Source organism: Petaurus breviceps, unplaced genomic scaffold, assembly GCF_028583685.1.
Source record: "Petaurus breviceps papuanus isolate PSGF00001 unplaced genomic scaffold, PetGlider_PUasm1.0 98, whole genome shotgun sequence".
In the NCBI taxonomy this organism is placed as follows: Eukaryota; Metazoa; Chordata; class Mammalia; order Diprotodontia; family Petauridae; genus Petaurus; species Petaurus breviceps.
Window position 1 is genome coordinate 45,758,167 of NW_027187460.1, and position 23,909 is coordinate 45,782,075.

The 23,909-nt window shown below is 35.7% G+C and overlaps 1 protein-coding gene across 1 annotated transcript in view; it reads left to right on the forward strand.

The window, feature by feature from the left end:
- CSMD3 (CUB and Sushi multiple domains 3) overlaps window positions 1-23,909 on the forward strand; it is a 795,885-nt gene that overhangs the window by 768,725 nt on the left and 3,251 nt on the right. The window contains exons 56-61 of the mRNA XM_069081309.1: window positions 97-276; window positions 6,448-6,513; window positions 13,946-14,104; window positions 19,314-19,426; window positions 20,779-20,866; window positions 22,023-22,158. Coding sequence (XP_068937410.1) covers window positions 97-276; window positions 6,448-6,513; window positions 13,946-14,104; window positions 19,314-19,426; window positions 20,779-20,866; window positions 22,023-22,158 — 742 coding nt within the window. The remainder of the gene's footprint in view (window positions 1-96; window positions 277-6,447; window positions 6,514-13,945; window positions 14,105-19,313; window positions 19,427-20,778; window positions 20,867-22,022; window positions 22,159-23,909) is intronic.

Genomic DNA, 23,909 nt, shown 5'->3' on the forward strand with positions numbered 1-23,909 from the left:
TCCTAATAGTTGGAGAAATGTTAGGAAAAACATGATTTCTGACTTTTTCTGGCCCTTCAGTGAAATGTTCCCATGTTTCTCTTTTTTTTCATATAGCACACAGCTGTAAACAGCCAGAAACTCCTGCTCATGCAAATGTTGTAGGAATGGATCTTCCATCCCATGGCTATACACTGATATATACGTGTCAACCTGGTTTCTTCTTAGCAGGAGGGACAGAACATAGAGTCTGTAGATCTGATAGCACGTGGACAGGAAAAGTCCCAGTATGTGAAGGTAATTTCATTCGATCATCTTCTGTGGTATGATTTTTAATAGCCTAAGTATCATGGTAGCATTAATATTAAAGAGAAATATTTTATTTGTTGCCACATGACTTAAAACTTTACTAAGACAAAGACAATTCCCCAAAAGACAATTAGACAGCTTTTTGAATGTGATTATTGAGGAAGAATATCATATTTTACCAATTTCATTGTCAATATTATTTCATCAAACTGTTGTGGGTAGAGAGATAATTATTGAACAGTCCAGATAGATAAATAACTGTTAGAAGTTTTTTTTTTAATTTTTAACATAATTTAGAGAAAAATTATAACCCAATTGGTCACAGAATGTTCACCTTTTTAACCACAGCAATTCTCAAAGCCCATCGTTATAGAAAGATACCTCCCATCAGCTCAGGGATTACCCATTCCAATGATAGTATAGATTTGTGAATTATAGAAATATTATTTTCCCAATTAATTTTTATATCTTTTTTATTTTTTTAAATTTATTTAGTATATTTTTCCAATTACATGTAAAAACAATTTTAACATTTGTTTTTAAAACTTTCAGTTCCAATCTTTTTATCCTTCCTCCCTCCACAGCAGCCCCTCATTGAGAAAATAAGCAATTCAGTATAGTTATACATGTCATGAAAAACATTTCCATATTAGTCCTGTTATAAAAGAAAACAAAGACACAAACAACCCCCAAAAATAAATGCTTCAATCTGTATTTTGATACTATCAGTTCTTTCTCTGGGGATGGATAGCATTTTTCATCATAAGTCCTTAAGAGTTGTCTTGGAACATTGTTTTGCTGAGAATAACTGTTCACAGCTGATCATCTTATAGTTTTGCTGTTAATTTGTACACGGTACATTTCACTTTCCATCAGCCCATGTAAGTCTATCCAAGTCTTTTTCTGAGAGCATCCCACTCATCATTTCTTTTTTTTTTAAGCAATCAGGGTTAAGTAACTTGCTCAAGGTTACATGGCCAGTTATTTCTGGGTGTGGTGCTGAGTGTCTGAGCCCGGGATTCGATCTCCAGGTCGTCCCAACACTGGAGCCGGTGCTCTTACTCGCTGAGCCACCTGGCCGCCCCTAAGCAATTGGGGTTAAGTAACTTGCTCGAGGTTACACGGCCAGGTGTTTCTGGGTGGGTGCTAAGCGTCTGAGCCCGGGATTCGATCTCCAGGTCATTCTGACACTGGAGCCGGTGCTCTTACTCGCTGTGCTACCTGGCCGCCCCCCACTCATCATTTCTTATAGCACAGTAGTATTCCATCACAATCACATACAACAATTTGTTCACCCATTCCCCAATTAATGGGTATCCCCTCAATTTCCCATTCTTTGCCTCCAGAAAAGAGCTCCTATGAATATTTTTGTACATATAGGTCCTTTTCCTCTTTTTTATGTCTTTTTGGATTTGGAACCAGTAGTGACCTTGCTAGATCAAAGGGTATACATGATTTTATAGTATTTGGGGCATAGTTCTGAATTGCCCTACACAGTGGTTGAATTATTTCACAATTCCACCAACAATGCATTTATGTCTCATTTTTCCCATATTCCCTCCACAATTTGTCATTTTCCTTTTTTGTCCTATTAACTAATCTAATAGGTAGGAGGTAGTACCTCAGAATTGTTTTAATTCTCATTTATCCAATCAATAGCATTTCTTCCTGTGGCTATAAATAACTTTGATTATTTCAGCTGAAAACTGTTCATATCTTTTGATCATTTACCATTTGGAGAATGACTTATTTTTTATAAATTTGACTCAGTTCTCCATATGTTTGAAAAATGAGGCCTTTACCAGATAAACTTGCTTCAAAATTATTGATATAACTTCTAACTGTATTTCCCTACATTGTATTTCCCTGTTCCTCTGTTTAATCTGTTCTCTCTCTCATTTTACCCTGTCCCTCCTCAAAGGTGTTTTGTTTCTGACTCCCCCCTCTCCCAGTCTGCCCTCCCTTTTATCACCACCACCACTCCTTACTCTTATGCCCTTCCCCTCCTACTTTCCTATAGGGTAAGATCGATTTCTATACCTCATTAAGTGTGTTTGTTATTCCCTTTTTGAGTCAGTTCTGATTATAGTAATGTTTACTCACTTCTCCTCACCTCCCTCATCTTTCCCTTTTTTCCATGGTAAAAGCTTTTTCTTACCTCTTTTATGTGAGATAATTTATCCATTCTACCTCTCCTTTTCCCTTTCCCCTTCCCCCAGTGCATTCCTCTTTCACCCCTTAATTTTATTTTTTAGATATCATCCCTTTATGTTCAACTCACTCCTGTGCTCTCTATCTATATATATTCCTCTTAACTGCCCTAATAATGAGAAAGTTCTTATAAATTACAAGTATCATCTTCCTAGGTAGGATTGTAAACTTTAACCTTATTAAGTTCCTTGTGATTTCTCTATACTTTTTTACCTTTTTATGTTTCTCATGAGTCTTTTATTTGAAAGTCAAATTTTCTATTAAGCTCTGGTCTTTTCATAAAGAATGCTTGAAAATCCCCTATTTCATGGAATATCCCCTTTTCCCCTGAAGGATTATACTCAGTTTTGCTGGGTAGGTGATTTTTGGTTGTAATACTACCTCCTTTGCCCTCTAGGATATCATTCTCTAAGCCCTACAAAAATCAAATGTAGAAGCTGCTAAATCTTGTGTTATACTGACCGTGGCTCCATGATACTTGAATTGTTTCTTTCTGGCTGCTTACAATATTTTCTCCTTGACCTGGGAACTCTCAAATTTGGCTATAATATTCATGGGAGTTTCCATTTGGGGATCTCTTTCATGAGGTGTTTTGTGGATTCTTTCAATTTCTGTTTTACCCTCTGGTTCTAGAATATCAGGGCAGTTTTCCTTGGTAATTCCTTGAAAGATGATGCCTTGGCTTTTTTTTTATCATGGCTTTCAGATAGTCCAATAATTTTAAAATTATCTCTCCTGGATCTACTTTCCAGGTCAGTTGTTTTTCCAATAATATGTTTCACATTATCTTATTTTTTTCATTCCTTTTGTTTTGTTTTATTTTCAATTTCTCATAAAGTCATTAGCTTCCATTTGCTTAGTTCTGCTTTTAAAGAAATTATTTTCTTCAGTGAATTTTTGTGCCTTTTTTTCCATTTTTCAAATTCTGCTTTTCAAAGCATTCTTCTCTTCATTGGTGTTTTGGACTTCTTTTCCCATTTGGCCTATTCTGTGTTTTTTTTTTAAGATCTTATTTTATTCAATATTTTTTGTGCCTCCTTTACTAAGCAATTGACTTTTTTTATTATTTTCTTTCATCACTCATTTCTCTTTCCAGTTTTTCTTTTACCTCTATTACTTGATTTTCAAAATCATTTTGAGCCTTTTCATTGCCAATTAATATTTTTCTTGGAGGCTTTGAATGTAGGAGCTTTGACTTTGTTTTCTTCTGAAAGTGTATTTTGATCTTGTCACTGTAGTAGCCTTCCTTGGTCAGAATTTTTTTCCTGTCATTTGCTCATTTTTCCAGCCTGTTTCTTGAATTTTAACTCTTTGCTAATGAGAGGCTCTGTGTCCAGGGTGGTAGGGACACAGTCTCAAGCTTCAGGGGTTCTGTGCAGCTGTTTTCAGAGATACTTCTAGGTACCTGTAAGTTTTCAGTTCTTCCAAGGTAGTATAATCTAAGGAAAGATGTGTTCACTACTATCCTTCCCTGTCCTCTGGTCTGTGATTGACTACTCTTTTCTGCCCTGGAAATTTGAGGAAGGTTCTGCTCTACTGGGGCTGCAAGCTCTGGTGTGCTAATGTTCTTCCTTGCCCTGGGACTGCCACTCCAGACTGCACCTGGGGTCAAGGTATGGTCAAAGCAACAAAGTCTGGCCTCAGTGCTATCAGAGACACCCCTGTAATCTCCTGACCAATTGTTCGACCCCTTTAGCTGCTGCTGCTTCTTTTGATTCAGTGACTCCAAGGCCTACTCCTGGTTTGCTGGGTCTGTATCTGAGCTGGTGCAGCCTATGTTGGACTGCATTCCACTCTTATCCAGGTGCTAGAGACCTTACTTGATGACCTTCTGTAAAGCCATGCATGAGAAGTTTTCCAGAGGACTACTGCTATGAACAGCTTTCAAGGTTCTGATTACATAGTATAGCAAACTATTTCTTCAATAACAAATCAGAGCAAAACATTACAGAAATCAAGGTACAGCATTCACAGTGTTACAACTTATCACAGAAAATCAAAATACAGCATTCACCATGTCACAACTCAACAGTTTGTCACAACTCAACAATTTATCACTAAAATGGCAACATAGTTTTCACCAAAGTGGTCACATAGTTTTCAGCAAAGTACATTTATTTAGTCAATCACAGAATCTTTAATTCAATCACACAGTACAAAAGTCAAAGTTCTCTACGCCTAGGTCACAGTAAATCATAATCTTCTCAGTCAGTACACAATAGCCAAGTAAAGTCTTCTTTGAGCTTGACTCAAGGCTGGCTCTCAGCTTCCATCGTTCCTCTTCCATGGTCCTGGCTCCAGCTGTCACCTGGGTTCAAAGGCAGGCAGCTCCCGTTTCTTGTCCAGCTCCTTGTCCATTTCCTTGTCCAGTTCCCATTCCAAATTGAAGTTCAAAGTGTCCAGTCCACTTCAAGTCCTTCACAGTTCCTGTTTCTTGGAAGACAAAGTTTTACAGAGCCACAATAATATCTATACACATTGCCGGCACCATCATCAATTCACTATCTGCCTCAGTCCCACCAACAAGGTCTGAGAACTGAACACAAATCATCAACAGAGAAATCAACACAGACCCATAAACAAGGTCCAAGAGGTCAGCACAAATCATCAGTAAAGTCCCAGGACCTCCAAAACCCTCCTCCTGGACTTCTGTAAACATACAATCAGAAAATCCTCTTTCAGGGCTTCCAGCAAGGTCCCAGGCCTTCTGTATAAAGTATCATAAACAAACATCAACACAGACAGAGCAGACAAACAGAGTGCCAGGATACCACAAGTTTTCTCCTTTTTGACTCTGCGACCATAAGAGTCCTCTTCTCAGTTCTTCTGTCTCTAGCCAGAACTCCTCCACCCCCCATCTTGTCTTGTCTTATCTTGTCTTGTCTTCTCTTGCTCTTCTCTCTGTCTCTCCCCTGTCCCTCCTCGCAATCCATACCCCTTAGTTTTAGCCCTTATTGTCTTTTGCCTGTACTATTTCAATAGCCTTCCAATTGGTTTCCCTACATTAATTTTCTCCCCACTGCAATGCATCTTCCATTCATCTGCCAAAGCCATTTTAATAAAACATAGGTTTGATCAAGTTACCTACTGCACAGTAAACTCTAGTGTCTCCCTATGATTCTAGTATCAAATGTAAAGTTCTTTGTCATTTAAAGCTCTTCACAAACTAACACCTTTCTAATTTTCTGTCCTTTTAACAGATTACTGCCCTCCCTCTACTCTATGGTACAGCTACCTCTGTTCTACTTGTTCCTTGCTATTTACATTCTGTCATCTATCTCTGTGCCTCTGCCCTGTCTCCCATGCCTATAATCTGCCCCTTCATTTTACAGTCTTCATTCAGGAGTTAGTTTAAATTCCACCTTCTACATCAGACCCTTCCCTCTCCCTGAAATTGTCAGTGCCTTTCCTTTTGAGATTAATTTCCACCTGATCTCCATATATCATGTATGTACCAGTTATTTACATGTTGTTTCATTTATTGAAATGTCAGATCCTTCAGGAAAGGGACTGTTTTTTGTCTTTCTTTGTATCTGTAACACATAACACAGTTCCTGGTATAGTTAACACTTAATGAAAGGTTTTTTGGTTTGTTTGTTTTATTTTTTTCCTGACAAAGCCTTATTGTTTTTCATGTTATTCATCCTTCCTGGTTAGAAAGAACCAAGTAGAAGGAAATTCCCAATGGTTATCTTCTTTTAACCTCAAGCTCAGAAGAATATTAGGCAGTTCTCTCCCTTTCCCTTTCCCTTTGTCTTTCCCTCTCCCTTATCTCCCCTAGTCCCATTCAAATCTAAACAATAAATTTTTTTATTAATGGAGAATTCTTATAGCATATTAGTATACATTTTTTAAAAAGAAAATTAAAAACTGGTGAATTCTTCACACTAAATGGTGTATTATATGCTTACTTATATGTGTGTGTCATTCTGCCATTTTTTTCAACAGCTGGTTCCAAAATATTGGTGAAAGATCCTAGACCAGCTTTGGGAACACCCAGTCCAAAGTTAAGTGGTAAGTAACTTAATACAAACCATGGTAAACAAATTTCATAGTTAAGAGTTAATACTGAAGCACTGAACTTGAGACTCTGAGGATTAGAATCCGAATCTTGGCTCAGAGACTTAGTTTCTATATGAAATTTAATAGTATAACAAAATTATAATATTATCTAAAATATTAAAAGATAATTTCAAAATAAATCATGTCCCAAATACTTTTATATGTGTGACTGAAAGATTTAATTAAATTGTTATGTAATCTAGTTCAATGTCAAATTTTGAGCTGACAATTATTTTTTGACAAGAGCTTTTAAAATCTATGTCTTTGGAAGAATATCAAACATCCATGGCATTCACATGCTCTCTGAATTGATGTCTGGATAAGTCTATAGACATATTTAATGCCTAACCTGGGATCATAGCTACAGAACTTAGAGATGTCCTAGAATGAGCCTCTGGTTTTAGAACCAAATTCATTTTAATCCAGAAAATTCGCATCAACAAACTTAACAGGTACTAAGGTTATTAAGCTAGATATGACATAATCACCATTCCCAGGAACCTTATAATCTAATTGTAGAGAAGAGTCATGCACATAAATCTCAAGATACAAGGAAGAGTGGGTTGAATGACAAGGAGAAATCCAGGCAAAATGCTATGGTAAATTTGTGGATAAAATAGTTTTCAGGTAGGGGGAAGGGGGGCAGTTTAGAAGGTTCTGGGAAAAAAATCTTCAGATGAGTTGGCATCTACTTCTGAACACTGAACAAAAGAAGAGCCTATAATTTTGATCCTAGATTTGGAGAAAGCAGGACAAGGACAGGGAATCAGTAATTGTTGAGTTTGGTTTTGATTTTGAGTGCACAAAAGGAGCAGTTTGCTATGAGATTGGAAAGATTGCAGCCAAGTTGTAAAGAGTCTTGAATAACATAATCAGAAAGGAGTTCACCTACTAAATAAAATATAAGGAGTATTCATTGACAGAAAAGCAAAGTAATGTGATCATTGTTGATAATTATTTTTAATTATTAGGCAGTCAGTGTGAGGGATGGGTTAGGGTTGTAATAGCCCCGAGGATAGTAAAATAGTCAAGTATATCAATTAATGAACAAGCATGTATTAAGAACTCAGTGCGCCAGGCATTAAGATATATACTGGAGATTCAAAGACAAATTTGAAACAGTCATCTGTCCTTAAGGTGCTTGCATTCTAATGGGAGAGAAAACCTGAAATTATATAAGACTATAAATAATGTATTGAAAATGAATTCAAGGTAGTGTGGTCTGAGAATACTTCAGAGCTTGTAGGGAGTTGGGTGGAGGTGAGGGGGGGATCATTTGAGATTTCCTATGTGGGCCTGAAATTGGGTGATTGTCATAGAATTGGAGAATAGGGGATGGATGTGACACAAAGCATGGAGAAAGAAATGAGAGGACTTGATAGTTAATTGGACATGGGCATTTGTAGAGTCGAAGATCTCTCTGAGATTCCAAGACTGGATGATGAAGGTGATGGAGTTATAAATAAAAAAATAGAAAAAAATAAGGATAAGGTCAGGTTTTTACTCAAAGACGATGTTTTGTTTTGAATAGGTTTCTGGTGCTAATAGAACAGGTTGTTGCAGTAACATCTATTGTACATGTCTAGCTAGTGGTGAGGAATATAGGCCTGGAGCTCTGGGGAGAGGCTGAGAGTAAATACATAGATTTGGGCATTATCACATTCTTTATATCAAAGGCAGTTTTGTTTCTATTAGCTTAACTATTACAATAATGGGTCCTGATGAATATCTGGACCCTCAACTCAGATGGCTCTGGAGGAGAAAGTGATGTCATAGTCCTTTTTGAGAATGAAGGACAAACACAAACAATAATGTCAGCTTTAAAAACATATAAACTTAACCCCTTTTCTTCTAAGAGTTTAAGCAAAAAGGAAGCTATATTCCCAGAATTTTTACGATATTTTGTTATAATTTCTATTTGGAATGATAGACTGAAATCACCTGAATATTTCTGGAAACACCTCCTTAAAGAAAGATTACATTATGTTCAGGAATTGTAAGTGTAATTATAAATTAATTTATGAGCCTAGAATAGGTCTATTTCACATGATCATACATTATCACCGATTATATTATATTGGGGCCCTACTCTCAATTCCTTTCAAGAAACATTTCTGAAGTGACTACTTCATGAGGTTGGTTCTGTATGGTGATAAGATAATAGGATAAGGTAATAAAGAAGAGAAGTAACCCTTGAAGAATGAAATTTGTGAATAGTTTGGAACACACATTAAGCAAACTAGAAATACATAGTGATCATATGAAATATATATTTATTACTTATGTATTGACAAAAATTGAACCAAAGGCAATAAATTCAGAGATATGATGGGTATTATGAAGTGCATAACATTAAAATAAAAAATTTTGACTATCAATACTCATTCTTTCTGATCCCTCAATCAGTGAAATTGTGTTTGCCATTTCCTTCCCAGCCAAAAAAGAAGAAAAAAGGCCCTATTTCACAGAGCTTTTAGTTCCTGATAAACTATTTATGACCCTATGGGATAGAGTTTGCAAGTCAACTGTATTTCAGGGAAGCAAGCACATGGTTAAGAAGACTGTGTTTGTTCTTTGTTTTCAAAGAGGACCATGACATCAAGGAAATGATGACATGACTTGCAGTTGACTTTGATTTGAGTGAGGGCTATGCAAGGTCACTAGCCTCACTTTCTCCTCGTGAGCCATCTGGGTCCAGTGGCCAGATATTGATCAGGACAATTGGAGAAGGCTCAGGATGCAATGGGAGACCCTGGCCCTTTTAGGCTAAGACCTTTTCAGGTTCTCACTTTGAATGAGGTAATGCCCGTTCAGTGAATAGGCCTCTTTAATAAATAAGTCAAGGGATGACCCCTTTAAATAAAAGAAAAAGAAAAAAAAACTCAAACTGGGAGAGGAAGACCCTCAGGATTGCTGGTGAAAAGAGAAACGGTTACTATTGACATTGACTCTGAGACAGGATGCCCAAAATATAGCCATTAAGTGGAATTTGGGCTGGGACCTATTGTTTTCCAATTTGTGAACTCCAGAACAAAATGGGTTTAAGGTTTGGTCTTTAAGGTTTGTGTGTGTGTGTGTGTGTGTGTGTGTGTGTGTGTGTGTGTGTGTGTGAGAAAGAGAGAGAGAGAGACAGACAGAGAGACAGAGAGAGACAGAGAGACAGAGAGAGACAGAGAGGAAGAAAGGATAATAGAAGGAATCTATCCAGTAAACCCCAAGTTAACTGGGCAGCTTCTGGCTGTCAAAATGTACCTTCCTTTGGAGAGGGGAGGGAGAGGACGAGCTGACTTACCCAACTGGCTGGGACCCATTCAGGCAGCTCAGACTACTCACAGGTTGTGTTTGTCCTTCATTTTTGAAAAGGACCATGCCATCAGGGAAATGATACATGATTTGCAGTTGCCTTTGATTTGAGTGAGAGAGGGCTGTGCAAGGTCACCAGCCTCACTTTTTCCTCCAGAGGCATCAGGGTCCAGTGGCCAGATAGTCATCGGAGGGCCTGGAGATGGCTCAGGATGCATTGGGAGTGCTTAGGACCCACAACTTAGAAAACAAGAAGTATGGACTCTAGACCAAAGGTTGACTCAGGTTGATAAAAATGTGACTTGCAAATCTAATTGAAAAGGTTTTAAAATTAAAAGTGGGGGGGGAGCTGGAGAGAAAACAACCTAGGTATATCCATCAAGATAAATAGCACAAAGAGTAGCTAAAATTTAGGGGGAAAAGAAGCATTAGAGACACCTAGAAATTCATAGAAGAAAGTAGAATGTTGAATAGTAGTTTTATCATTCAATATGATAAAATTTTTAGTGATTCAGAAGTCATTACAAACCCATGGCCTCAGAATTCTGTATACAATTGCACAAAGGGAGAGTAACAAGCAAGAGGAATAAGGAATTTTAATGAAAGGTGGCAAATTTAACTTCAGAGGCATCAGAAAGACAAGATGAGATTGGCTACAACTCTGGAATATGATTCTGAAATGGTATGCCTTACTTTTAAAAAGTAATATAATAAACCAACTGGTAGGAAGGGTATGATTGTAATGGTTAGGATTAAGGTGTTTAAGATATTCTTATGTGAGGCAGTGCGGCGGAGGGAAACACAGTAGAGGGAATGGGGGCAAAAACTGCAGGGATGCTGTAATCAGATTCTATCACAGACCACCTGGATAGAAGGAACTAGAGAGTTAGTCAATACACTTTTTAAGTGTCTAGGCACTGTTATTTACTTGTTATTACAAAGAAAGTTAAAAGATAGTGCCTTCTCTCAAGGAACTCACATTCTAAAGTCAGAGACAACATGCAAATAGCTACGTACACACAAGCTATATATAAGATTAATTGGAGATAATCAGTACAGGGAAGATTTTAGAATCAAGGGGCCTCAAGAAAGATTTCCTTGTAGAAGAAGATTTTATCTGGGACTTGAAGGAAACCAGGAAGCAGAGATGAGGAGGGGGAGCCTCAAGGCACAAGGGGTTAGGCAATGATAATGCCTAAAATCAGAAATGGAGTGTCATGTTCAAGGAACAGCAAGGAAGTCAGTATCCCTGAATCACAGAGAGTACAGGAAATAAATCACAAGCCTGGCATGGATCCATGATAGAGCAGTGATAAAGGACTTTATCTAGACTTTTCTGAAACTAACACACTCTCTCTCTTCCCATTCCTTTTCTCCTTCCAGGAAAGTTAATTCTCCCTTGATTTGCCTTTATGATACTTTAATGCTTCTAAAGTAGGTTTTCTTAGTCTTTTTTGTGTCATGTACCACTTTGGTAGTGCAGTGAAGCATATGGACCCCACATAAAAATAATGCTTTTAAATAAATAAAATGAAACATAAAAGATTTCTAAGGAAATCAATAATATTTAGATCCAATTATCAAAAGCTTTAAAACAATTTCATAGACTCCAGGGTAAGAACTATTCAAAAGGTAGGTAGACTGACAAATGGAAATGTCATTCATTTGGGTCCTAATTCTGATCTAGGAAGAAAGTGACTGCTGACATTTGATAATACATGACAAAACTTGAGAAATGATGGAATGACCAAAATATTTAAAACTTAAAACACTCCCCACCATTCCTCATCACCTATCTCTGATGCTTAAAAAATGCTTGTTGACTTAAATGGAGATATAGGGGAAGGTCAAGTATCATTGACATATACACCATAGATTTTTGGAAAACAGATTTCATTTCCATGGGTTTGGAGGAATATAATTAATAGCCTTTGAGGTAAAAAAATGTATGAATGAATAAATGGATGTATAAATGAATAAAAGAATAAAAATATATTAGAGCTGAGATTAGAAATGAAGATCTTTTCTAAATTCAACACCCATTCCACCATGCCATTTTACTCCTCATATTGCCATTTATTTGGAAACCTGTGTTTTGCCTTATATGCTGCTATAACTTGAAAATGATCATATTAGTAAAATATTTATATGTAGTCTGGATTTCAGACAATTTACCATTCAACTACATGCCAGAATGAATGGAAGGTGAGAGCCAAGTTGTGAAAGGCTTTAAATGCCAAATAGAGGCCTTTTTATTTGATCCTAGAGGTAATAGGGAGTCACTGGAGTTTGTTGAGTAGAGGAGAAATATGATCAGACTATAACTTTAGGAAAACAGTTTGATAGCTATTTGGAAGAAGGGTTGGCACAAGGAGAGGCTGTAGGCAAGGGGAACAATTTGGAGGCTGTAGCAATCTTTCAGGTAGGAAGGGTTTGAACTATGGTGGGGCCTGTGTGAGAGAAAGAAGATAGACTGGATAGATGTAGTAGTGGTAAAAAAAATGATAAGACTTGGTAAATGATTTGACAGATTTTGTTTTCAGATTTTTTAATCTTTATATAGAGTCATTCTTTCTCAGGAACAGTATCTGTTGTTACTGGAATTCCTAAACTTCCTACCCTGTCAGAACTACAGAGCATTCTTCTAGGTCTTTGAGATCATTCTGTAAGCAAGTCTAAATACTGTTTTCTCCGAAGGAAAAGAAGGAATAGACACAAGGTGTTTGATATCATGCTGAAAGAAAAGCTGAATTTTGGCACAAACTGATTTGGTTTTTTAATATATTTTTATTTCAAGGCAGCTAGGTGGTACAGTGAATAGAGCACCAACCCTGGAGTCAGGAGGACCTGAGTTCAAATCTAGCTTCAGACACTTAACACTTACTAGCCGTGTGACCTTGGGCAAGTCACTTAACCCCAGTTGCCCTGCCTCACCCCCACAAAAAACAAAACAAAATATATTTTTATTTCCCCTTTGAAAGATTAAAATCGCTATTTCAGAAATGGGAGATAAGAGGTAAGCCACATATCTGTAGGTGTCCTAGATTCTAAATGGAAGTTGTAAGTCTTTTGACTATTACAATATATTTTTTTAATTTTTAATGAAATTGCAAATGAATTATTTTATTTTAATAAAAACTGAGATGTAGCATATATTACATGCAAAGTTCTAACATAGTTTTGAGGAAATAACTGTTTTCTCCTCTCCATGTATCTCTAGCATTTAACACAGCATTTGGTACATAGTAAGTCCTTAATAAATGATTGATGGCTTGACCTGTTGACCCCCTTTTCTCTAAGTAAAGGAATGTTCCATTATTTTATCTAAACGTGAAATTCTTAACCTTTCCATGTGTTATGGTCCCTTTGGTAGTTCAGTGAAGTTTATGAATCACATCTCAGAATGTTTCAAATGCATAAAGTAAATACATAGGTTTGCATATGAAACTAATTATATTGGTATACAGTTATCAAAATATTCAAAAAACAAAATTCCTCAGTCAATAACCCTTGATTTAGACATTAATTCTGTCTGAAGATTGAATGTTAATGTAATAGAGCTTGTTCATCTACCTAGTTTACAATTAAAATTAGGAGTCATTTTATATTTTATTCACATCTACTCAGTGTCAGTACCATTGAAAAAGGTATCTTTCATTCTCTGAAGGCACAGGCTAACTTAACACTGCCATATTAGTGTCTACATATTAGCACGGACAAGAATATTTGTTAACCTAATGAATTCAGGGTGGGGTTTTAACTAATTCACTTTGGAAAACAATATTACTACTATATAATACTGGCATTATTTAAGTCATAGCTATCTGTGAAATTATGAATCTGTTTTGTGTTGATTTTTCAAACTTCATTTTCTCCACCAATTTCTTAGATTGTAAATAATACTCTGTTACAGTGATATAAATTTTATTCAGTATGGAATTGTGAGTTCACCAATATTAGCATTCTGTGAACCTTAATATGCTATAATAAATAATCATTAAATAAGCAAATATTTATTGAGTACAATTCAAGTACACAGTCCCAAGGAGTTGATTGTTTTGACTTTTTTATGTATCTACAGTTCCTGATGATGTCTTTGCCCAGAATTATATATGGAAAGGCTCATATAACTTCAAAGGAAGGAAACAGCCCATGACTTTGACAGTGACCAGTTTTAATTCATCCACAGGAAGAGTAAATGCAACACTAAGCAACAGCAATATGGAATTGCTATTGTCAGGTACCTTGTCAGAAATTAAAAACTATACCATGCTTTGATGCTTTCATTTTCATCACTTGTCATAATTTTTTAATTTATAATTTTACATAATATTCTAGGTATTAATGTTGTTTTGATAGAATTTGTAATTCATTTACAGTTAATATTTATTGATAGATTATTAAATGAACTTTTTTCTTTTTTTATTCAAGTAAAAAATATTCTGAAATAAGTCACCCAAACAACTTCTATGTAGGTAGAATAAGAGGGTTTACATTATAAAATAATTAATCATTTTCATTATCTAGAACTTATCTATGTAGCACAGAAACAAGACGAAAAGTAAAAATTTCAGTAAATCTTTTAAATATTTGGAAAATATCAGATGTTTAATGCCTTTAAATAGATTAGACTCTCTAGCCAGACAATATTTTCTGAGACTTAAATAGTTATTATTATTAATTCCGAATGCCTATGAATGAAAGTAGAAAGGATATAAGGGCATCTAGGTGGTGCAGTGGATACAGTGCTAAGCCTAGAGTTAGGAAACTCCTCTTCTGAGTTCAAATATGGTCTTAGACATTTTCTAGCTGTGTGACCCTAGGCAAGTTATTTAACCCTGTTTGCCTCAGTTTCTTTATCTGTAAAATGAGCTGGAATAAAAAATGGTAAATCACTCCAGTAGCTTTGAAAAGAAATTCCCTATTGAAGTCATGAAGAATCAGACACAACTGAAAAACAACTAACCGACAAAGAAAATATATATAATTCTAATATAATAACATAACAATATAATGTCCTTTAATGACAGTGATAAGAGTACAACGTATTTGTATAATCTTATAGCAATATTATGCATTTGAAAAGTTGATATTATGTCTTAAAAGAGTCTTCATGGTGGGGCAGAGCCAAGATGGCAGATTAGAGACAGCAACCCAGCTGAACTCTCTCAACATTTCCCTCCAAACAACTTAAAATAATGTTTTGGATCTAATTTTGGCATAACAGAGACAATAAAAGGTCAGGATGCAGCACTTTTCCAGCCTAACTAAACTTAGAAGATCCAGGAAAGGTTGAGGTGGAGGCCTGTCTAGAGTCCAAACACATGGCAGCAGAATAGCAGCAGCAGCAACTTCAGCCCAGAGACAAATAAGGGAATGAGAGAACTGGTCAGAAAGAGATTACAGGGGACCTTTTGTTGGCACTGGGTACAGGTGATACTGATAGGCAACTCTGCTGTTCATACACAGTTCCGAGTTGCAATTCCAGGACAAAAAGTAGTGCTTGTGGTCAATCACGAGGGAGCAGGGGCCCTGGTCACAGTTCCAGGGCCAAGAGGATTGCTAGTACTTGTCACTGCAGGGGAGCAGGGGCCATTCCTTGGTAAAGACCAGAGTGCAGTGACCATATCTTTACCCAGATCACACCACCTTGATGTAGCAGCAAGCACCCCAAGCGTCCTCAGGGTGGCTGCCCATACAGGTTCTTGGATCTGCTTTGTTAAAGGAAAGCAACTCAAAATGGGTTAACAAGCTTACTTTAATCAGACAAACATATATTGTTTACCTCGTTCAGGGGAAAAAGGTCAGCACCCTGAACTTCAAAGTATACAGGCAGAATTATCAAGACAGAAACAGATCAAGTAGACAGCTTTCCAAACTGTCCAACCATTACATCCATACCAAATCAACATCTGGGTTTCAACATCTGGGTTTTTCAAAGCCGGGGGGCTCTGGACCACGGCTTCCCAGAATCCATATCAAATCACAGAACACTTCTCAAAGTGAGCCCCAAAACAAAGCTACACATCAGGGCTTATATAACCTTCTCCTGGCTCAGAGAATGTAACAACCTTATTGACTCACTGGCCAATCAAGAAGTATCTATTGAAAAACAAGCCTCCCACCCCAGGCTCCAGGTGCACTTTAGCCTAGGGGCAGGGAAGATCTTACAAATTTACATTCCCATTACACTTGGAAACACTGAAAACTTGCCAACCCCTAGAATTAGCTCTGAAAACAACAGCACAGAAAGTTCTGAAGCATGGGACAGTGTCTCCCCACCAACAGGGAGCAGAACATAACTTTAATATAAAATCCAAAATCAAGAAATAGACTCTAAAAATGAACAAACATTAAAAAAAAAACTTGATAGTAAAAACTACTATGGTGACCAGGAAGACCAAAACAAAGTCAGAAGAAGACAATAATATGAGAATAGCTTCAAGCAAAGCCTCAAAGAAAAGTCTTAATTGGACATAAGCAGAACAAGGATTCCTGGAAGAGTTAAAGAAATATATAAGTGGTAAAGGAAAAATTGGAAAAAGAAATGAAAGTCATGCAAAACAATTATAAAAAGATTTGACAGGTTGGTAAAAGAGGCACAAAAATACTTAGAAAAAGAATGTTTTAAAAGACAAATTGGCCAAATGGAAAAGGAACTGAAGATAAGAAATTCTTAAAAAAAAAAAAGAATTGGCTAAATGAAAAAAAGAGGTACAACATAGAAATATTATCTTAAATAATAGAAGAAATAGAAGAAATGATATCTTAAAAATTAGAATCTGGCATGTAGGAGATAATGACTCTATGACACTTCAAGAAACAAAGTCAAAATAATGGAAAAAATAGAATAAAATGTGTAATATCTCATTGGAAAAACAACTGACCTAGAAAACAGATTAAGGAGAGCTTATTGAAGAATTATTGGACTTTTAAAAGCCATGATTTTTTAAAAAAGAGTCTAGACATAATACTTCAAGAAATTATCAACAAAAAAATTTAAAGTTTCTATCAATGATCTCCCGAAAGGGATCCCAAAATGAAAATTCCCAGGAATGTTATAGCTAAATTCCAGAGTTCCCATGTCAAGGAGAAAATATTGCAAGCAGCTAGACATAAACTATTCAGATATTATGGAATCAGTCAGAATTACACAGGATTTAGCAATTTCTACATTGAAAGATAAAGGGGCTTTAAGTTTGACATTGTGGAGGTCAAAGGATTTAGGATCACAACCAGAAAGAACTTAAAACAGAAAAACTGAGTATAATCCTTCAGGGGAAAAATGGATATTTAATGAAATAAAAAACTTCTAAGAATTTCTAATGAAAAGGCCAGAGTTGTAAAGAAAATTTTACATTCAAACAGAAGACACAAGAGAAACATTTTATGTAAACATAAGAGTGATCATAAGGGCCCAATAAAGTTATTTTTTGCATTCTTATATGGAAAGATAACACATGTAATTCCTAAGAATTTCATCATTATTAGAGTAGTTAGAAGCAGTCAGCACAGACAAAGGGCCCTGGTTTGAGCTGATTATGTTAGGATGATCTCAAAAAAATGTAAATATGACAAATAAGGATGTACTGGGAGAAGGGGCAAGAGAGATATAAAATGGGGAAAATGTTCTCCCTTAAAAGAAGCATGTAAGGAAGAGTTTTTATAGTAGGGGGCATAATAGAAGGGTGGTGGGCAATGCTTAAACCTCATTTTCAGAATTTGTTCAAAGAAGGGGAAAATATATAATATGTGTGTATATATATATATATACACACACAGACATATACATATATGTACAAGATGTTTAACAATATAACAGATTTTATAAACTATAATAGGAGGTAAAATAGCCTAGAATATTATCTCATTTTTAATCATGGCATAATATTATAACAATGTAGCAATCATAGAGCACTTAAAGGTTTTCGAAGTGAAGTGTGTGTATGTGCGTGCGTGCGTGTGTGTGTGTGTGTGTGTGTGTGTGTGTGTGTGTGTGTGTAGGGAGAGAGGAGTCTAATCTAATCCTAATAACAATCCTGTGAAGTGGATGCTATTATCACCAATTAACATATGAAGAAACTGAGACAGAGCAGTTGTCTTGAACAGTCACACAATAAGCCTTTGAGGGAGGAGTGTAACTTAGGTCTTTCTGAATTCAATGAGTAGGCAGTGTTACTTACTTGTACTCTGAATTCCCAGTAGGCTCAAATGTAGAATTCCACTTAACTCCTCAGTATTTTCATGCCATGTATATAGAATGATATTGTCTGCTAATAGACAATTTGTCATTTGCCAATTCTAATTGCTCTTGGGACTGTGAAACTCAATATTATAAGGGATGGAGGGAAAACAAATCTTTGATTTCGTCTTGGGGTATATACACTTAGGTTCAGTTGAAAATAAATCCTTAAAACAAACTTCTACTATACTATGTAAATAATGTTATCAGGAATAATAAAATATATTGATGGAAAAGATCTAATTTTTACTTTTTAACATTATATCAATATTTCTTGAAGCTCAGTTTTTTCTTATTTTGTTGGTAAAGTGTCAAAATTAGAGGTGGAAGAATTAATAATAAATGATACTTTTATTGACAGGAATCATATTTTTAAGTATTCACAATTTGAAAAAAGCACCTGCAAATAACAAAATTCTATGTGCAAATAAAGAAGCTAAATTCATTTAGTAACAACTCCTAACTAAGTAAGAGTGATGGATATAGAATTATTGGATATGAGTGTGAATCTTGGTTATGACTTGTGTGACCTTAGGCACAAAACATTTTACTTAAGGTCTCTGAAATGAAGGACTTAGTGTAGTTTTGCCCTTGAGATCTCTTCTAGTTCTAAATTCTATGGTGGTAAACAGGAAGATCCCCAACAAAGTATTTATGGCTTTTTGAGCTTCAGAATGTATACATTAACACATTTTAGAGTCTATAATTTGGATGCAGGACCAATGTCTATTCCTACACTTGGGAATGTAAAGAGAAATCTCAAATGAGATTACAAGAGAGCTGGAGTAATAGAGGAATAGTGAGAAACTCTGAATGCAATCAGTCAAGTTATTTTGAACACTGGTACTTGTGCTCCCTTTGGTACCATATCTCACTTCCTGTCTTTTTGTATACTCTAACTTCCAACCAAACTGAGCTCTTCATTATTCCCTGGATATCCCTTTACTTTCTTGACTGAGTCAGTATCCATGCTATACTTTCCTCATCCTTTGGGAACCAGGTAAAATGCTATTTCTTCTATGAAACTCTCTCTAGTTCCTTCCCAGCAGTAAGCTAAAATGGAGTAGGTGGGGCTTAAGCTGGGCTTTATTTTTCATCTCTCATCTATAATCCTTGATGTGCTTAAGGAAGTTCTAGAAAATGAAATGAAATGAATCCTAGTTATTTTTCATGTTACATGTCCTAAGATGCATTTCCATTTTTCTAGGGGTTTATAAAAGCCAAGAAGCTCGCCTAATGCTACATATCTATCTTATTAAAACACCAGTTCATGCTTCAGTGAGCAAAATGAAGGAAGAAAATTGGGCCATGGATGGTTTTGTGAGTATTTTTATATAAACATCATCTGTTAGCTTTAGTTTGACTTGACTTGTTTGATCAGAATTTTTTTCTAAGCAAATCATGACATACATAAATATATGAATGAAATATTATGTTAGACATGTATTGAGGGGAAAACAATAAGTTCAGAAAGCCTTAGCAGTACATTTATATAGGTAATGGAAATGAAGTTGGTGGCTTCTGGAGAAAGGAAAAGAGAAAGTGAGATAAAGAATTGATCGTGGTAAAGAGGAAATATTGTGGAACAGTCTCAGTTAGGTAGGGCATGTAAGTAATCAACTCAGTCTTGTAACTTTCTCTACTTACACTCAGCCCAAGAGGAGTAGAGAAATCAGATGCAGTATTAGAATTCTGCCTGGAAAATGCTAGCACATGGTTAGAGAAATCATGTCAGAACTGCCTGTCAACAGACAGGCTTTTGGTTGAACAGGATAGCTCAGGAAATATTCTTCCTAATAAGCTTTACCTCTCTGGAAGTCCCAATAGTAAATAAAGTGATAGGTCAGTGACTTGGTCAGAGATGGCCCCAAGCAAAATTATAAAGTTAGCTAAATTTGCTTTTGGCATCCCCAAGCCTCCCTCCTCTGCAAACTGTCTCCTTTATTTCCCTCAGGCTTCCCTTGCCCTCATGTTGCATTAGTATTATTTTTCATGGAAAAATTGATCTAATAAACTCATTCACAGTAAAGAGTAGTTAAGACTTTATTGCTTTTCTCAAGAGTGTTTGAGTTTAAAAAGGGTACTACATACAGAGGGCAATATTTAACACAAAAGAATTAATTGTTAATTGTGAAACTTAATATATAAATGGAGGATGGTTGAGAGATGGGAGTGCTTTCCTAACAGCCTAGTTTACATAATTTAGGAGATTGTACAGCTCTGAAATGAGGGTGATATACTTAGCCAGTAATTCCTAAAGGCTAATAAAATAAATTTATCTGATACCTCACATGATTGTTAGGAAATCAGATGAAATTGTGTATATATAAGTATTTGGGGGAAAATAATGTACCATACAAGTGTAAGATATCATTTTTCATTATTGAGTCTGCCATGGGACTCTCCATGTTATCCCATGAAGTCACTATTTTTTGTTCTTTGCCAATGCATTCTTAGATTGCAATTCTGGTCTACAAATGTAACCACTGGGATTTATTTTTATAATATTTAAAATGCTACTTTACCTAAGGCTAAGATAATACAGTAGAACAATCTTGCATAGAATTAATCCTGTCAGCATAAACCTAAGTATTTACCAAGACAGGATAAGAGTAGCTATGGCCAAAAAACTCTTCCAGATTTAATCTTCCCTCTCTTTAATTGTTTTAAAGGTTTCTGCAGAACCTGATGGAGCAACTTATGTATTTCAAGGATTTATTCAGGGTAAAGATTACGGGCAGTTTGGACTTCAGCGATTAGGTGATTTTTCATTTTGACTCTCTTGTACTGTGAACATTCTATAAAACATGCCGTGGATTCTATATATTAGATATCTTGAATATTTTATTTCCTTCTGTAGTGGCCTGGTTACCCCCAGTGCTTTGATAGCTGTTTGAGTGATTAAATTCTTTAGAAATATTGAATCTCTGTGTGCCAAGTCTGTTCAGCCCTTACTTTTTCACCATATTTCTAATAAACATCACAAAACATCTTTCCTTTCAGCAAATAAAAAGAAGGAAATGTGAAACTGATCAAAGGAAAATATTAAACTAGAAATTATTTTATTTTATCTCTCAAGAGCAGTAATGCCTCCTTTTACTTTGAATATTGTTGCAATTTTCTTACTGCTTGGGTAATGTAGAGGCACTTAGATAATAAGCTTATAGTATCTAGGAGGAAGAATAACTTTGAGTAATGGGCCCCCTTCTGAAATAGCTTAGTACTCTTCAGATATGCTAATTTTCTGTGGTGAAAGGTACTTGTAATTTCCAAGGTGAATTTGTCACTTTCATTTACCAAAATTGTCTGAGAAAATGCATAAGCACTTTAATATTAGCGCTTCAGTGGATTTATTAAGAGCTTCTGTGGCATATGATATAATATATTGTCTCGGGTGATAGTATCTCTTTTTCTCCTTCACTCTATTGTCCCTAGTCTAAAATATTAAACATAAATTTCATTTTGAAATGGTTCTTTTTCTTTACCTTGTAAATTCTTGTACTTTCATTTTTTTTCTTAAAACACAAATGCTCTGAATTGCTTGAATAATTTTAGTTTATACTGAAAGATATGATAGAATCTCAGTCTTTTACCAAATCTCAACTAACATTTGTTTGAATATATTTATTTTTCAAGAAGAAAAAAAAAACCAGCAAACTCCTAAAATGATTAGGGAATATCATTATAGAAATTGATGTTACAAGGCAGTTGTTGAAACTAAGTTAGAATTCATTTATATTGTATCTTAAGTGAAACTGTAACAAGGAGAAACATTGGTGCTGAAACATATACAACAAAACAAATAACTTCAAGACAGATAAAATCATTCAAGCAGAAATTGACTGTCAGTATTCAGGTGAAGCCTTTAGGGTAGGAGACACTATGCATTTGTCCAGCTTTCATTTTTCTTTTGCAGGATTGAATATGTCAGAAGGTCCTAACACTACCAACCAACCACATGGTACCAATAGTAGTTCTGTGGCCATTGCTATCCTTGTGCCTTTCTTTGCCCTTATTTTTGCTGGTTTTGGATTTTACCTTTATAAACAGAGGTAAGTGGATTTATTCACAATTCTATCCTCAATCACTGCAACATTTTTTCACTTACATACACACATAAACACACACGCGCGCACACACACACACACACACACACCTCTTATTGGAAGTACTTATAAACTGGCATGAAAGTTAACCTTAGTCTGCCCTTCATGAACCTTGGCAGGTAGGGAAAACTTTGTGGAACCTTTTCTCCAGGGACAAATTGAAACTGTGAAATACAGAACCTGGGTACAAATTCAAATTTAGCAGATATTAGCCAGAGGTTTTGGAAAGTACAAATTCACTTTGCAAAAACAGGAGGCTCACTGTGAATTCCTAGTGCTTACTGCTTTACTGACATTGTGCTAAAACCTTTACAATTATTATCTTATTTAATCCCTATAATATCCCTGGGAGGTAGGGGCTACTATTATTATCTTAATTTGATTTGTGTTGTTTTTCAGATGAGGGAACTGAGACAAACAGAGGTTAAGTGACTTTCCCAGGGTCACACAGCTAATAAATATCTGGGTCAAATTTGAACTCAGGTCTTCCTGACTCCAGGCCCAGGGCTCTAACCATTGCACTCCTAGGTGCCTCTGGGTTTAATAAATGCATGACAAAGAATTTATTAAGTGCTTAATAAATGTCCTTAATAAATAAATAAATAACAAGCAATTGTTCTAATTGCTTGTAATACAAATACAAACCAGAGGTACAGTTTCCGCCCTCCAGGACACTGCATTCTAATAAAAGAACACCTCAGATAAAGGGGAGCAGGAAGGTATGTGGAGAGTATAGGAACATAGGCATGATCAGAAAATGGCCAAGTTCTAGACCAGAAAAGGAAAAAAAAGACTCTTATCAGAACCCAGGGCCAGAGTGTAGATCGTTCAGGCTGACATTGATGCATTAATTATTACTCACCAGTATCCATCTAATAGTCAACTACTTCTGGACCCTCTGTTTTAGGAGCAATATTATCATTCAGTGCATATTATTTCCACCTCATGAGAGAAACTTAGTAGTTTTGATTTCAGTAAGCTGTTTAATAGTATTCATAATATTATCTTTTCTCCCACTTTAAAAAAAAGGGAGGGGGAATTATTGAGTTTAGTCTGTCTAACACTTTTAATAAACACATTCTGTCTCAATATATTTACCTAACTACCCTTAGTTACCTTTTTCCCCTTTTTGAAACTCAGGACAATTTTTGCCTTTCTGACTCTGTAACATCTGCCCTGTTCTCCAGGATTTTACCATAATTACCAGCAGAACTTTAACTAATGTCAGAGATAGCATTTGAGTAACATAAGTTGAAGTCTCTATGGCCAGCTAACTTGAATTTGTTTCAATTACTCATTAACTATTTTTATTCTCTCCTCTCTAGTATGAAGATGATTCTACTTGGTAGACAAAACAATAGCAAAATGATAATTGCTCACCCACCTTTTTTTGGTTTTATCATATTCCCATCCACACTAAACAACAGTTCTACCTTTAAAAAAAATTGTCCTTACTTGTTTTAAAATAAAAAAAAATAATTCATAATGTTTAACATTATCCCATGCCTACAGCCTAGTAAGAATTAGCCTCCTGGACACTATTCTTATAGATTTTGTTGTATTCATTTGTAAGTACTTGCTCTGTTGCCAGTTTTATATATGCATTTTTCATTTGTTCATTGTGAATCCTTCCATCTATCTATCTACCTGTCTATCTATCTATCTATCTATCTATCTATCTATCTATCTATCTATCT